A 16381-nucleotide genomic window follows, 5' to 3' on the forward strand; every position below is an offset into this window, starting at 1 on the left:
TAAAAGCCAGGTGGCTTTGCCTCCTTCTTCATCCAAAAAAAAAAAAACTCATTCTAGTATTTTTTTTATTAATCATTTTGCAGAATTATATATGAATCAGAAAGTGGTAAAAAGAAATTCAAGCTGTCAACCTTGAAGACTCTTAAAATGCTAACAAACAGAAACCTAGAATGTCAAGCAACTAGTATTATGTATGGAGTTATGGTTACAACTTTCAATGGAGCTAATCAGCACATGAGATCAGAATTATAATTAGAGAACCGGCGTTCCAACAACTCCATTTTAAAATCTAAGCATGGGTCACGGGTTCCAACATAAGAGCTTAATCCTTTGTCTATATAAAGTGAATGTATGAGGATTGCCTGTTTCCAAGTTGGGCTCTTTTGCTCTTTTGTGCTTGCATAGAAGAGAAAGATGATGAGTTCTTACTTAGCTCTTTTAGTAGTACCAGTGTTCTTGGTGGTTCTTCAATTCCATGGCCACATGGCTGTGGAGGCATGGCCACCTGACCCAACTTATGGTTTTATCTCCCTTCCTCTCAACAACTCCAACTTTGACATCCAGAAGCCATATGACTTGCCTGTAAGCGAGCGATACAGCTTCATCAATGGTATCCACAAGCTCTGGGTCCTGTCCACCGACAAGCCCCACTCCCTGATGAGCCACACTGCTCCTCGCACTGAGATTCGGATACAAGTATGTGCACAAAGTCTTAACACGTTGCTTCCCTTTCTTTAATGCCTCTTTTTTATTAGTTCCATAAGGTTAAACTCATTCTTAACAAGTACACTCGCATGGGAAATTTATCTCCTCATACTTATTTGGTTCGTGGAAAAAAAAATTTCTCACTAAAATATTTTTTTTAGAATGCTAATGCTTGGATATATGATATCTGAAAACGTAGTTTTACATATTTGGCTGACTATGAGAAAGTGACATGTTCGAGAGTAGCTATGTTTGGTTGAGCATCTACTTGCTTAAAAATTTATACAATTTTTTCTGAGAAAGTAGGCCCTTGATAAAAGGTGGACCTTATCTATTCCATTTAAAAGCTTAAGCATCCTTTTGGAAAAAAATTTATCCTACTCTTCAGTCGGTGAGAATTAGACTTTTGCATGTCCCAGATAGATTTTTCTCGCTCATAAAATGTGAGAATTTTATTTCTATAAAAAAAATCACTTTTTTATCTCTCTTTTTAAAATCTCAATCAAATATGAGATATTTCTCTAATTTTTCTACACTTCTTTTCATCCTCTCTCCTTTTGTTGTCAATAATCCTAGTTAGTAACTTGCTGCAGCCTTGATCTTAAGGTCAAGCAGCTCAAGTGGGTCAAACCAACGGACCATCCAGCTATAACTCAATGAATTCACAATTACATTTTAGGCTATTTGCATTTTGTTCTGCAGCAAAAATATTATTTGCACCAGTATAATACTAAACCATTTCAGATGGAGCTGCTGTATCCAAGACTTGCTAATCTGATCATATTCTTGATTATTTTTCTCTCCAAGGGTTATGACTACTCTTCTGGAGTTTGGCAATTTGAAGGGCATGCTTATGTCCCAAGCGGAACATCCGGTGTGTGCATCATGCAAGTTTTTGGAGCAAATCGGACGGCTACAACTCTAATGCTGAGAGTCTACAATGGTGCACTCATGTACTACAGGTCACAGGTCATAGTTGATGATATCCATGGCAGATGGTTCCGAGTTAGTGTGATCCATGATATCGGTGCGAAGCTGGTTAAGGTTTTCATCGATGGGGCGCTGAAGTTAGTCGTGAATGACCGTGGAGGGGCCTCGCATTACTTCAAGTATGGTGTCTACGCCCAGAATGACAGCTCCTACTTCATGGAATCCCAATGGAAGCATACCAAAGTCCTGAAGTTACCTGATTGAACTGGGAGCATGGGAGCCACTTCATTGAGAAGACAATGGTTGTGATGTGAGAATGGCTTCTCTCGAGTGTAGCTTCATCATGCAATGTGAAAATAATTGAAGCAAAGGGATGCAGTGATATGCGAATTTTATTCCATCAAAGAACTATAGCCTTGTGGAAGATTCTAGCTAGTTTAGTCTCATCCTCCTTGTTTAATTAGCTATTATGTCTACACTTGTTTATTATGCGGCCCTTCCTCTTCGCTGTTGTGTTGAAAGAAGTGGTTTCATTATTGGATGTTACTATGAAGGTCTTAAATAAAGGAGAGAATAGATCTTGTCCACAGCAAAGCCACTTAACAAGGTATCACTGTATCAATTAGTTGGCCATGATATTTTGATCTATGATATTGGAAGGAGCAACGCTAAGACATTTTGTGGCTATAATTTCAATTCTTTCAGAAAAAGGGCTACAAAAAATTGCAGTTTGCTCTCAATGCTGATGTGGATTATAGGTGCTTATGTGGTTTTGTAATTTGCCATGCTGTGTTTAGTCAATGCAAGTGAATAAGAAATTTATTATCGTTATTATTTGAGGTAATTAAAAGATCTTTCTTGATGGAATTAGGAGGTGAAACTGCCCCCAGGCTTTTATTATGTATAATTTGAGTGTATAACAACCCAAACCTCACCCAAAATGGCTACCCAGCGAATAATCTCCCGTAATCCATTCAAATCTAATCATAAACATGACGATCAGCTTGTGGTCAGCCTAGTGGATCCGTGCTGCAGTGTCCCCTAGTCTACATAGATTATGGGCCGGAACTGCTTTGTAACAACTTAAGACCTCACCCAAAATAACTAGCTGGAAGATATTATTTGGGTTCCTTGATCCTGTATAAATACCCAAGATCTATCTAACGAATAACTGATGTGGGACTAAACATATGCTCACACTGATCCTCACAATTGGACTGCACCAATGACTGTGAAGTCTACCCCAAAAGTTGTGGTGGTCATCTTCAGCTTTGTTGGAACAGATATGCTCCAAATATGAAAAGAGAGAACGGTCTTCTGAAGTACCACAAATTCGAGCCACTCTTTCTGAGAAACAACCTGGCATTCCTCTATCTCCAGATTTCAGAACGGATAGCTGCAAACAGTTGGTCTCCTGTTCTCTTGGCCAAAGAAGACTTTCAATCCTCCAGCCGGTCAAGAGATCATGCAGATTGGTGGGCTGTCCTTTCAATTTGAGTTGGATCTTACCACACGCCACGGGCGTTGAAAGTCCCCTTTTTTTTCTTTTATTTCTTGCTCTTTTTTTTTCTTTAAGGACATGGAAAGTCTAGTTAAGGTGGCTTTTGCCTTCCGGCAACTGGAGCACAAACTTAGGGAGAATCCAAAAAAAAAAAAAAAAACAGGGGCTACCACCAACTACTTTCTTAGTTAGAAATTTTGCAAAAAAAAAATCCATTTTATTTAATTTTTTTATTAGAAACAGTCTGTTTTGAAAATTTTGAGACCTCTATTTTTGATGATGGATGCATCTATAATACAATTTAGCGCATGCATGTTAGTCATGGATGCATTTATGGTACGAGTAAAGAAACATGATAAAATGAGCTTATAAGTTATTCTGAGGGCAGGGGCATTATGGTTTATTAAAGTTGAAAAGGGTACAATAAAGCAGTTTTTTTTTCCTAAATAAAATTTCCTTCTTAACTTTGTTTGACATTAGTACTTCACAAAATGATACCCCAACTCCTAACCATGGAACTTTGAATTAAAAAAAATGCAACTAATTGTCTTTTTTGGTTTTTTCTCCTTCTTTTTGCTTTTTTTTTTTATCCTCCATTTTCTTACAAGCTCTTTATGAATTCAAGATTAGATTAAAGAAAGGGAAAACATTATTTTCCTTCTCTACCGAAACGAGCAGTGGAAATCCGGCCTTCCAGTTTCACTGTCTTTCCCACTCAAAGGAGGCTAAAACTCTAATCGAGTTCTGTTTCACTTTATCCGCTTTCCTCCCATTTCCTTGTAACCGAGCAGCCTGCCGGCCACTTTACGTTATTTAAAAAAAGCCAGCGTCTCATAACATGCATGAGAAGGGAAGCCTCAAACCTGCCTTCAAAGAAAATTCCAGCTACGTGCGAGCCCTCCTTGTTGACTACTAGGCACTTGCAAAGCGTATTCCAAACGGTGCGGCATCTAATCGGCAGCTCTTCTCCCTCCAAAATCTCTCTTATATATTCCCCTTGCTCCTTCCTAACCTTTGCACCAGAGTCTATTCATCCCTTCAGAGAGTGTTAAGAATGGCTACATCCTCTTGGTTTCTTCTGTCATTCTTGGCTTCCTCCTGCCTTCTCATGGGTGACCATCTCTTCTGCAACGCTGATCCCACCGATGGTTTCACTGCTGTTCAGTTAACAGAACATAATTTTGAGATGCAGAAGCCATACAATCTACCTCTAGAAGACCGTTACAGCGATATCAATGGAGTTCATAGGATGTGGGTTTATTCGACCGACAAGCCGCTTCGACCTGATAGCACTACCAAGCCTCGCACCGAGATTCGAATTCGGGTAATGGCTGAATGCTCTCTCACCACAAATAAACCAATTAACTAGGATCAGAAGTCTGCAGTACTACAAAGTGTCACTCTGAAGTCATCACCTGAATTTTACAAGGTGAGCAGTTCTTAGAGTGTATCTTCTCATCTCTTGAGCTTTGTTGCAGGGCTATGACTACTCATCTGGAGTGTGGCAATTTGAAGGATATGGTTTTGTTCCAAATGGCACCACCGGCACATCGATCATGCAGATCCACCGATCAGATGGTCCAGCTACTGTATTGATGCTGAAGGTCTATGATGGTCAGCTTAAATTCTACTCGCAGACATTGGTGGAGTCCAATATCTACAATAGGTGGATGAGGGTAAATGTGGTGCATGATGTGGATGCTAATAAGCTGACGGTCTTCATCGATGGTGTTCAGAAGCTGGAGGTGGAGGGCAATGGATCGAGCACGTTTGATTTCAAGTGTGGGGTTTACACCCAGACTGATCCGAGTAACTACATGGAATCAAGGTGGAGGGATATAAGAGTCCTGAAGAAGAATGAGTGAAATAGCTCCCATAACAGAGAGATCAGATTGATCTTAGTAACTGGGTGCAGTCAAATGGAGTTTATATTAGAGCCCCTAAGAAACTTGAGTGAACAAGTACCTGTAATAGACCTATGGTTCCAGAGATCTGGTGTATGCCATACCAAGTAATATGAAGCAGAGTCAGTTAGTTCAAAATTATATCAAGTGCTTATATGTCAATGGCTCAAGCATCAATTTTCTTGAGCCCTTATCCTGCAGAGAACTTTTAAAGTTGAAAAAACAAGAATACAGAAACATGCCAAATTTTGCGATTTAGGATCATAAATAACTAGATAAGTAGGCATCTATTTAGGAACTTGAAATACTTTTTTCGTAAATCTTTCATTTAAAAATTTCAAACTTTTTGCAATGTCTACAGGACACTTGGTTAGGAATCAAAGCTCAAACTTGCAATGATGCAGTCATAATGTGGAATTTTTAACTTAGAAATTTGGACTAATAATTACTTGCATATAGGGAGATAAAAATATTTTTTTTCTCCGCTTATTTCACAGACAAATCGAAACTGTTTGTCATCATTATGCGAAATTTTGAACTTAGGAAGTATAAAGTAATCAAATGATTAAACTATAAATCTATTAATACATTTGTAATTAATTTAATTGCGATCAAAAAGTCAATTAGAGTCCATGGCCCTTCATCTTTCACTTGTTCCCCTACTTTTTCTCAACCTTTTATGGTGACTGCTATTCTTAAAATCAGGAATTGTTTACAGCTATCTCTAGACCGCATCATCAACCATCATGCTCTACTTTGGTCTTTGAGATTTAGCGACTCTACAACCATCCGAAATCTAAGGAGGCATGGTTTATTAACCATCTATTTAGAAACTTATAAATAATTTTTGCTAAAATTTTTGATTGCTAACTACATATGTGGTCTTGGAACATAAGGTTAACAAATAGTATATTGTTTATTTAAGGATCTCAATATTATTTTATTTTTACCATGCTCCATAGTCTGCACTTCTAGCTCCATTTCTAGAGAACCTTTTATGAAACTTGCGAGTTAGAAACTGTTTAATAGAAAACAACGAATTAGGGAGTCAAGTTCAATTTTGTCCAATACAATGCGGGACTGAAAGGTCGGCTATATCTGCGTATTGGTACAACCAATGTTAATATAATTTTTTTTATGGTCCCGTCTTCTTTTCGCGCCTGCCCTCGCCCTTTCTTTCTTTGAAATCTCAAATCCATCAACGCCAGCCCTTTCCTAATCCGAAGTATCCTCCAATGGCGCCCCAAGAACTCCGATCTTGGAGCTCGGAGCTCGACCCAGCGGCGCCTCCGCCAGACCTCTGCCGCGGTGGCCCCCAAAAAAATCTCCGATCACGAGTGCAATCTTTATCAAAGGCTCGGTTCTTGCCTGTCATTAAGATTTTGTCTTCCAACCGAATGCTGAAATGGTGTAGCATTCGCCATCCTCTACCCAGGTCAGTCATCCGATCGCTTTCCCCTCTTTTTATCATAAATGAAATCATTTATCATGACGAGTTCCTCCCGAATCTGAAATTTCTGAAGTAGATTTTGGGGATCGACGTGTGATCTTTGTTGTTATGAAATTTCATGCCCTTGGCGTGTGTTTCAAAGGAAATCTAGAATTTCTGTATCGAAAATAAAAGGAAATATCGAATTTGTTGTTTGCTTTGTCTTGATAAATTCGACTTTGGGTGTAGCGTAAGCAAAATAGTTGTTGGAAAATTAGGAAGAGCTATGAGTATTATAGGAGATAACTTTGTTATTATGATTAGTATGAAAAGTTTCAACAACAGTTTCGGATGTTCTGAACATAAGAATTTTAGGTCGGAGTTGATCTTTGCTTGTCTATGATACCCCTTGATATAAGGGGATGAAAATTTTGAAAAATTCTTTATGGTGGTGTATTTGACTGGTTCTATGAATGGTATCAGCTTTGGAACAGAGTCTCACGTTAAGAGTCTGAATTGTTTGGAAGGATACCTATGATTAATGTCTAAGATGCAATTTATGTCAGACACCATCCGAATTACTTTAGCGATAAAAACCAACAGGAGTACACCATTGACATAACAACAGTTGCATAACACTTATCAATACCAACAAGATATATCTCATATATTATGGGTCACTGTATAGACCCTGGACATTCTTAGACATCTGTCTGCAATCCAGGTAGATGAGGTAAAGAGTGAATACGTAAATCCAGTAGAAAGCATGTTGCTTGGAGATCAAACCATGATACAGATTGGCTTCTGGGGAGTGAGGGCGGGGCTGGAGATCAAACCATGACACAGATTGGCTTCTGGAGAGTGAGGGCGGGGCTGGTGGCTACAAAAGCCCTAACAAGTCAACGTATTAACACTCTTAAACAATAAGCGATCAATCTTACCTCACAAGGATAAGTAGCTCCAAGGAAGAACCTCATTCCCACAATCTTATCTGCTATTTCACCATCATTCAGCTTGCCCGTTCGGTTGTTGGTTTACTTTAGGAATGCGGGAGAACTTCTTCAACAGCTATAACTTTGAGTTCAGTTCATTTTTCAGTGATCAATAGATGGAGAAATTCTATCCATCCCTCTAAACCTTGAGAGAGGTGCACTAGTTTAGAGGCCACCAAGAAGTGTATTAGGTCTAACAGTTGTTGACAAATGGTTGTCAAGTCCAGTGCAATCAATTCAAAAGTTCATAACCGCATTCATCTTCAAAGGTTCCTAAGTTATAGTATCCTGCAATCATGTGATAGAAAATTAGATGTGGAAATTGATAGAGCACCAGAGACAATGGTCATGACTGCTCTTTACATAGATATATTTTACATAAAGGTGTTATTATGAGTTATGATACATTGTTGTGTTATAGATGCCCAACTTTTCTCCATCAAATTACTTATGCCGCAGAAATTTCCTTGATCACTAATACCCTAGCTCTATTGATTGTAACCAGGCACAAGCAGACATGCTCTTGGAGCTCCTCGACCTGTTGCTTAAACACTTGACTCCTCCTCTTAAGCTCCTTCATCACCTCCTGAAGAGGAAACTTATCCTCCCTCCTCTCCAGGCAAAACCTTATCATTGCTTTATAGTGCTCGACCTCATTATAAAGACTAGCAACCAGCTGGCTCATAGTGTCAAAATCCCTGTTCAAAATATAAGTCCCTTTTGCTGCCGCATCAAGTTGATCATCAAGTTTCCTCAGAAACTTACTCTGAAAGTATTTCAGGTTTGAAAACTTCTTTTTCAGATGAAGTCGGGATAGACCCATGAGGGCAGGTCCCATAAGAAACCCAGAGAGAGAGTGCACTGCTATAACAATGGCTACCAGTCCAACCACTCCACAAACCACTGTTAAGGAAATCCCAGACACCTTCTTGATGCACTCTATTAGTTTGATCCTCCTTGCCACTTTACTTCTCTTCAATTTAAGGTGGTGCAATATAGAGGAGTACTGGTCGTGGATTAGTTTGAAATCTTGTTGACTTGGATTGGGGAATGGATTACTCAGAAGAGCAAATGAATCAAGTTCCGAGATTGTGGACTTCATGCCTGCAGGGGAGTGATCACTAAAGTTTTTAAGTATTCTCTGGATACATTGGTAGTGGGAATGAGTCTCATTGATGCTTCTTAAGAGGTGTCCACATATTCTTGAGGCTTCAGCACTGGTTTCGAAGTAGCTAGAGATCAGGAGTTTGAGATCTGATTGTGCTTTTGTGAAGATCGGTGCTTCCAGAAGGGAGGGTATGGCATCTTGATCTGGCTTGAGAAGTGTTTCCATGGCGTAGTTATTGGACTTTGGAGTGTCTGAATGTTCATTTGCAAGTAATTGTGCTTTAGTGGTGAGTTCAACATAGGATTGCGTTCGTAAGGCATTGAGGTACTCCTTGTTGACAGTTATGCTTTTGTCAATGGCTGAAAATTTCTCTCCATCTAATAGTAAAAAAACAGGAAGATAGAAAGTCATGTTAGATCGATGAACATCATGTCATGATTTCTGTCATCTGAGAATGCAAATTTAACTTTTCATCTACTGCCTTTCAATTGTAAAAAAAGTATTTATTATGTATGTGTTCTTTTTTCTTATTTTTTTAACCTAGTAAAAGATCATAACATTAATCCTTGAAAATATTTGGCATAATTAACTGAATTGATTTGACTAAACAACACCTCAGGTGGCTTACTCTGAATCTATTGGTTTCCAGTTTCTTATCTTGTTGCTGAACTTGGTTAATTTTGCATCCTGTTTTTCCACTTAAAAGTGTTCTTTGAGTATTTGATAATAAAACTATATCTCATGCTCTGGCTTTCTTTTTATCATAAAAAATTGTTACTAATATAATCATGTATGTGTAACTTCTATATAAATACTTTCTTTCTTAGACAGATGATGAAATAATCTTTAGAGAGGAAGGAATTACTTGGACAATCATTGAAATGATTTAAGCTGAAGAAATAAATTACTCATGGCTTTATAGAAAGAAAAGCTTACGATGTAAAGATGTCCTTTACTTAAACAAAAGCTATTATGTTGATAACTGAATATACTTGACAAAACATAGGACTGGAGAAAATTTTATCAAACATGAGATTTATTGTCATCATGATCTCCATATCCTTAAAAGAAAATAGTAACACCAAAGCTCATTGAGCAAAAAATTAAGTATCCGAAGTACATACCTTTGGCTATTTTGGAGGTCCTCAACCGTGCCCACATCTTAAAGTATGATTGCTTTGATAAGACTTGCAAAGGTCTCTATAGATGATGTTCAAAATTTCTCTTAGTCAAGCATAGGCCTTCCTCTCATGAGAACTCGAAGAAAAAGATCTTGCATTCCCCAACTCGTATGGTGATCTCTGGATCCCGAACCTTATAAAGGCCCTAAAAGGCGGTTTCTCAACCGAGTTTTGTGCCGGCTATTCGCAACTTTTTCCCCCTCTATTATCATACCCTGAGAAGAGCTTACTTCAACTTGTTTGCAAGCCTTAAGCCTGGATCTCATGAAACATCCCTCCTTGTCCCATAGCCTTGTTCCCTCTACTTTGTGTATTTAGTCACCTTCATGCCCTTATCATATATTGTTCACTAAAAAGACCGACACTCATGCATGTCAAAGACTCAAAGTATTTAAATTTGCTATATGTTCTAAATAAGAGCCCTTCCCTTTGAAATTATTACATTAATACCCTTGCTTGTCAAAAACTTTCACTGCCAGTCTTCTGAATTTGATCTTGGGAGCAGCCAGCTTGCTTCTGACTAATGAACATAAACAATTGGTTCGAACCATCCGTGTGATGATGATTGATCTTATGGTCGCATTTGATTGGTGCTATCTGGGGTTTAAGGTAGCTTATTTAAGTAATTGAAGTGCATTGGGGTGACCTAACTTAGGTGAACAATGATCATGGTTGTAAAGTTCTCTGTCACTAGAGAACTCTTCGTATCATTATGATTTTAGTAGCCAGAAGCTTCAGAAAGCCATTGCCAAAAAATTAAAGTATCCACAGACAGTTATTACTGCCTCTCCTATTGTCGATTTTACAAGTCTCAATAATTAGATCAGTTATTTTATGCCTTTTTTAATCCTTCAGATGCATACAAATAGAATTCCTTTCCGAGTTTCAAAATTTCCTGCTGACCATACTGTAGTTGAATAACTTTGTGAGGATGACTATGGCTGGATTTTTACAACTTAGCTGGTGAATTTTAATCAGACCCTAGTATGTGATACACCTTCCATCCAATGGAGAATTGAAGGCCAAGCTTGACCTACCATTACAGGGCCAAAAATTCATCCTAATTTGTCTCATACTCTTTTTCACATTTTCCCTCTGTTTCTTCCCTGACATTGCACGGTTAACAGTACACTTCTGATGATCAAACCCATCACCAAACCAGGAGAGAAATCTCTATCATAGGATATTTTAGGAGGTTGGGTGACTTAATGTAATAACTGTATCCTTTCCAATTCCCTGCATGGCACTGAACGTAGCTGCTCCCTAGCTTACCAAACATGGAAGCTCATGTTTTCTTCACGACTTCCATGCAGACGTCACAAACTATGCTTTCTTGTGAACCGTGGAAGAAACAAGAGAATCAAATTCTCTGATCTTATCGTATGGGATTGGCATTTCCGTAGCTTCATTTTGGCACTGGGGTATTTTAGTAAGTGTAAACAAAATTATAACAGTTTCGTCTTAACTAGGCTGAAGAGTCGAAGCTTCTCAAAAGCAGTTAGGTTGGCCGGCAGCGAAGCGGTTAAAAAGCGCCACGCTTCTTAACAAATCCTTGATTCCTGCGCCTAACTTAATTCTTGAGGAAGCCCAGTTCCATCCTCTCTCTCTCTCTCTCTCTCTGTGAGAAAAAAAAAAAAAAATCCAAAAAACAATATATATATATATGTGTTTCGATGTGTTGCTGAGTTGGATACCATGGTGAAGACGGAAAGGAGGTGAGAAAGACCCACGCAAAAAAGAAAGCCAAGAAACCTCTTGTTCAAGTTCTCTCTCACTAAAATATTTCTTCTATCTTGGATTTATGCTTCCTATCTTAAGATTGTTGAGTGGCACACTTCATGAGCTTGCTTTATAAGTCAAATACATTCCTATCCTCCTATCTTATGTATCCGTGCAAGCCCTAGCTGGATCTCTTTTCTGTCCCTTTTTTTGGGGCAGTCCAAGCCTATCTAGATCTGGATCGCGTGTGGCCTTTTATTTTGTTTTTGGCCCTCCTCTATTCTTCCATTTTATCGATTTTCCTTTCTCTCTCTGAGTTTTGTTAGCAATGCTCTTTTAAATGTTAAGTGGCAACATTATCTGACTAAGACATCTTCACCTTTTCTTTTTCTTAAGACTAGCCCTCCAGACATGCAGACACCATGCACAATGTTAGTATGAGTATTTTTTTTGAGAAAATGCTTTAAGAAATTTAAAAAAAACTATATTTTGGAAGACTGCCATGAATAAGTTAATCCTAACTGGAATGCTACAATCATCAGATTTGGTGGAACTGGAAGTTTGCTAACGTATAAAAAGGTGGTTTACTAACACTAGATGACTCATGGGTCAAGGAGAGCTACATACCAAGGGTAAAAACTGTCAACTGGCATTGTTGCAACTATGGCTTATTTCCTTCCCCATTCCTCGTGTTTAACGCCTGGCCACGTCTCAAGTGGACCTAAAGGCAGTGGGCTAACTAATAGCATCCACTATTGGATTGTGGAATGGTTACTTCGAGATCTATGCAAGTGGATGACTTGATGAGTTTGGAGCGCTTTGAGAGCTGTGTGGAGCACCATCCAACGGTCTATGTTGCAAAAGAAGATCAATACCTCTTTTGCGTGAAAGATATAACCCAAACTCTAACGAACACATCATTGTCTAGAAATGAGCATGCCAATTGGAACTATTGAGGTGCGATTTTCTTGTTTTGATAAGGGAGGCACACGGTCAACCCATTTTTATTAGTAATCAAAGGATATGTTTGGGTGGAGGGAGTTAGGTTCTAGAATGAGAATGAAAATGAGTGACTCTCATTTCAAGTGTTTGGTTCGGAGAGTTCCATTCTTATTTCCATTCTATAGGGGATAGGAATTCCTTATATCCGTCAAAATCCAATTTGGACTCTCCCTTAATATTCAAATCCTATTCCGATTTTAATTTTGATTTCAATCACGAGCCAAACTTGTCATGAAGTATGATCATTCCAATTTTTATTCTAATCCATTCTGATTCTCATTTCGATTTCTGTCTCGAACTAAAAGCACTCAAAAGAATATGTATAGAAAAAGAGAAGACTTAGAAAAGGAGAATTTTCTCAGAGCTTTTCATGAAGTTTGACGAGAGAAACCTTACGACCTGTGTTTTGCCACCTCATCCACACGCATCATGAGAGATGGCATGGCATCCACCCATCCGCCTGGTTTCAGTGTACCAATTGGAATTGCCAGGACCTCACAATTTACTTTCCATCACGTAAAAGATGCTTTTACGTTCCTTTCTCCTATTGCTTTCCTTTTATTTTGGCAAAAGAACACCGGCATGCTGTGCGACAAAAACCACCGGCATGCTGCAGGAATCGAAGAGTACTCCTACACCCTGCCGACAAATGACCCACTTCAACAGAAAGGTATTTCTAGAAAGTTTGGATTCTCTCCGTTGAACCGGAAGGATCCGGTCTCCCATGGCCATCCTCATAATACGTGATGGTTGTGATTGAATGGGCCTCTTGCAAGCTTTATATTATCATGGATCTATTTAATCATGACCGTTGTGTAATCCATGGTTAGTTGTGATTAGAGAACTGGGCTTCCAAATGGGAGAACATCTTATGACTGGATCAACCTGCATGTAGGGATATTAAAAAAATTTAAAGACCATTAAATAATCATTCCGCTTTCATTGCTCAGACTTTTGGACCTAAAGTGTCGATAGCATGACTCAACATCTCCCTCAAACAAAAATCATTCAAACAAGTTAATTCTTTATCATTGTTCCTTTAAAATTGAGGTCGTAAAGCATGACATTTGATAAAGCATTAGGACAGTTCTACACTACCTGAGTGATTCTCCTCCTCATCCTCTCTTTTTTTTTTCTTTTTCTTTTTTTTGAGATTTCTGACTGAGATGATTGAATAGGGACTTGTCCCTCGGCGACCAGAAATTCTTGTTTCAAGTTTCAAGTCTTGAATGATCTGAATATTTTTCTATTTTTTTCCTAAAATAAATCGTAGGATTCAATCAAATGCATGCCCCTAAATATGACTCTACCGAATTTAAATTCTTTTAAAGAGAACTCCCAACGAAAAGGATTTAATGCCCGAAAATCCCTACCTCACCACGGAAAAAGGCCCTACAATCATAGTCAATGACATCTGCAATCTTCGGATAAGCAAACCTATAGAAAATATTATCCCTGAAGTAGTGACCGCCCCGCACCACCACAACCCCCTGTCGGGCCCACCCGACTGCACCCACCCGCCAGGTAGGCCCCAGCCCCGATCCCTGCCACGCGCCACTCCTGTCCGTCGCTTGGCTCTCGGTCCCATTGGACACGAGGTGGGGCCCATCCCCGGCGAGCCTGACATTCCGGCCGAGCGAGCAGCCACCCTGGCCGAAGTCCGGCGTCCTGGCGTCCGGCGGGGCCCGGAATATGAGTGGGACCACCGCTTTTAGGCACTCGGAAGGAAGTTTTTGGCCAGGTTCTCCGTCACTTCCCGGAGGATCAGATCATCTCCGGGTCTCTTGATATCTCTTTGTCCGCTCGAGTTGTCCGCATGCACTTGTCACCAGTATTGGCGTTTTATAGTTAATTAAAGGCTGCAGTATTTCAATGGAACACTACACTTTTTTATATATATATATAGTCTTTAAATATAATTTTAAATTTTATCTCGCCAGATATATAAGTCTCTTTGTGCTCGCACCTGCATGTACGAAACAAGAACGCCATGAATGCTTCAGACTAATTATACAATTGTTAATAATTAGAGAAGATAAAGCAATAGATTGTAGGCCCTTTGGATGAGCAATTCCGGGAGATGTTGATGATGCTATTAAATGAAAATTATGTCATCAAAAGTTTGTATCATATGTCATGTAAACGACAGGAAATTTTGCAATTTGTTGTCATTTAATAGAATAGATTGCTGCAGTTTTCTGACTCCAATGTAACCCGTTGCCTTCCCTAACCAAAAATAGCCACACTTCAGACACATCAATGTGGGCGCCTCAGTGGCCAATCCAAAGCGAGTGCAGGAGATTTAATTTAAGAAAAGCAAGTGGATTTGCAATAGTTGGCATGAGTACTCTTTTAAAATTAGTATTTATAAAGTTTTACTTGATCATTGGTCCTTGCTATGTAGTTATGTCTTATTTTAACAGAAAAGGTTATCTACTTTTATACATAGTGGCGATACCTTCATTGCGACACGATTCTAGCCATCCTCCGTCTCTGCTGTGGAATATCCCATAGACCACCGCATAATTAATGAAACATCAAGTGATAATAGTCATTGTTTTCAGGGAATTGAGTCCTTAATTCTTATCATTTGATTGTCCCAAGACCCTTACCAATGAATGGGACAAAAGAGAGAGGTGTCATGGGAGACTCGGCTTATAGAATTTAATACTTACCAACTTACTAATGCAAACACCTGCTATGAAATTTTAGTGCGTGGTATTTTCTGCCTAGGACTGGACTAATCAGGCCTCCTCTGCAATTAAATGGGTGACTTTGCTTAATTTAACTGGTTGGTACTCGGCTTAAATAGATATCTGTTGCTCTTTTCCTTGCTGCATTCCTTTTCCCTTTTTTTTGCTGTCTTTCTTTTTCCTTTAGTTATAGCTTTATTACCCCTTATCTTCACAACAGAAAACAACTAGGCATTAGCCTAATCTTTTCTAGAAATGATGTGCGATGATATTATAGAGAACTTATTTTCCATCATACGGTTCACTTTATCAAGAAAGAGAGATGCTTCAGGCAAAATGGTTTGGTTTCGACTTCAGAGACTTCTCCTTGAACATTTGTGCAGCTTTTGTAAACGGTTTTATGTGTATAGGCTTTGTGGGCTGCTTCGACAAGAAATTATATTCTGCACCACATTACGGTAGACCATATCAATTATCTCATCTTGTTCTTATGGACTCCAATCCGAAACAAACACACCATGAATGACGCCCGCAAGAATAAGACCAGGTGATTGGCATGGTGCAATGCTATGTGGTGCACATGATGTAAGATAATTTCTCTGTCTCTGGTTTATTCATCGAGCGCCAATCTGTTTCAACCTGCTCGAAGCTTTACTTGTGATGGATGGACATAGATATCATCCCCATAATAAACAACATGCAGCTGCAGTAGCCCATCGTGGGTCGCCAGCGTACGAGGATTGCTGCTTTTAGATTAGGTCATTGGTATGGACTGCACCGTTCGGTTTCATCCCCACGGTCACAGAAAAAGGAATATCGGGAGTTGATAGCCGGTCCTTTTTGTGGACCGGACTATGATCAAGTAGAATGGTTGGTGGTCTGTTTTGTATTTCTGAAGGAAACCCCATTCCGAACCTGCACCGTTCCAACTCTGACGATGAATTACTCTAAAAAAATGCTTGCTGCTTTCAGTAAACAGCCACCCTCTCCGACCCCTCAAGGTGGGTGCCAACCAAAGCGCGTGCAGGAAGTTTAATTTAAGGCTGGGCGGTCGCGGTTTCCAGTCCTTGGTTTGACACCACCTTTTCTTTTACCACTTGACCGACTTCTGCTTGATGTTTTGTTCTCGATATACAATTACTTATTCTTTTGTGAGTATATGATTTGATCTTGTTTTATACATACTTATATCTGTTTAGATACATAATGGTGTATGT

At 39.1% G+C, this 16381-nt stretch overlaps 3 protein-coding genes and 1 long non-coding RNA gene across 4 annotated transcripts; 3 read left to right on the forward strand and 1 right to left on the reverse strand.

Moving 5' to 3' along the window:
* Positions 1 to 200: 200 nt before the first annotated feature.
* LOC103701381 (citrate-binding protein-like) lies at positions 201 to 2229 on the forward strand. The gene is made up of 2 exons (XM_089930353.1): positions 201 to 696; positions 1513 to 2229. Exons 1-2 carry the CDS (start codon positions 415 to 417, stop codon positions 1897 to 1899), a joined length of 669 nt encoding a protein of 222 aa, XP_089786479.1. The 5' UTR covers positions 201 to 414; the 3' UTR covers positions 1900 to 2229.
* Positions 2230 to 3993: 1764 nt separating this feature from the next.
* Positions 3994 to 5173, forward strand: LOC103701222 (citrate-binding protein-like). The gene is made up of 2 exons (XM_008783212.5): positions 3994 to 4460; positions 4615 to 5173. Exons 1-2 carry the CDS (start codon positions 4191 to 4193, stop codon positions 4999 to 5001), a joined length of 657 nt encoding a protein of 218 aa, XP_008781434.2. The 5' UTR covers positions 3994 to 4190; the 3' UTR covers positions 5002 to 5173.
* Positions 5174 to 6023: 850 nt separating this feature from the next.
* On the forward strand, positions 6024 to 9203 carry LOC148714149 (uncharacterized). The gene is made up of 2 exons (XR_016400373.1): positions 6024 to 6475; positions 7967 to 9203. It is a non-coding gene; the product is annotated as an uncharacterized LOC148714149 (long non-coding RNA).
* LOC103701380 (UPF0496 protein At1g20180-like) lies at positions 7731 to 10221 on the reverse strand. The gene is made up of 2 exons (XM_008783418.4): positions 9694 to 10221; positions 7731 to 8946 (listed from the first exon to the last, which is right to left on the reverse strand). Exons 1-2 carry the CDS (start codon positions 9728 to 9730, stop codon positions 7910 to 7912), a joined length of 1074 nt encoding a protein of 357 aa, XP_008781640.4. The 5' UTR covers positions 9731 to 10221; the 3' UTR covers positions 7731 to 7909.
* Between the last annotated feature and the right edge of the window lie 6160 nt (positions 10222 to 16381).

Source organism: Phoenix dactylifera, chromosome 4, assembly GCF_051530095.1.
Source record: "Phoenix dactylifera cultivar Ajwa chromosome 4, Ajwa_hap1_PhDact_Kaust_v1.1, whole genome shotgun sequence".
NCBI classification, from domain to species: Eukaryota; Viridiplantae; Streptophyta; class Magnoliopsida; order Arecales; family Arecaceae; genus Phoenix; species Phoenix dactylifera.

Coding starts and splice junctions, on each gene's coding strand:
- LOC103701381 (XM_089930353.1), top strand. CDS start 415: ATGATGAGTTCTTACTTAGCTCTTTTAGTAGTACCAGTGTTCTTGGTG. Junction 697..1,512: donor GCACTGAGATTCGGATACAA/GTATGTGCACAA, acceptor TTTCTCTCCAAG/GGTTATGACTACTCTTCTGG.
- LOC103701222 (XM_008783212.5), top strand. CDS start 4,191: ATGGCTACATCCTCTTGGTTTCTTCTGTCATTCTTGGCTTCCTCCTGC. Junction 4,461..4,614: donor GCACCGAGATTCGAATTCGG/GTAATGGCTGAA, acceptor GCTTTGTTGCAG/GGCTATGACTACTCATCTGG.
- LOC103701380 (XM_008783418.4), bottom strand. CDS start 9,730: ATGTGGGCACGGTTGAGGACCTCCAAAATAGCCAAAG. Junction 8,947..9,693: donor GACCTCCAAAATAGCCAAAG/GTATGTACTTCG, acceptor TTTTACTATTAG/ATGGAGAGAAATTTTCAGCC.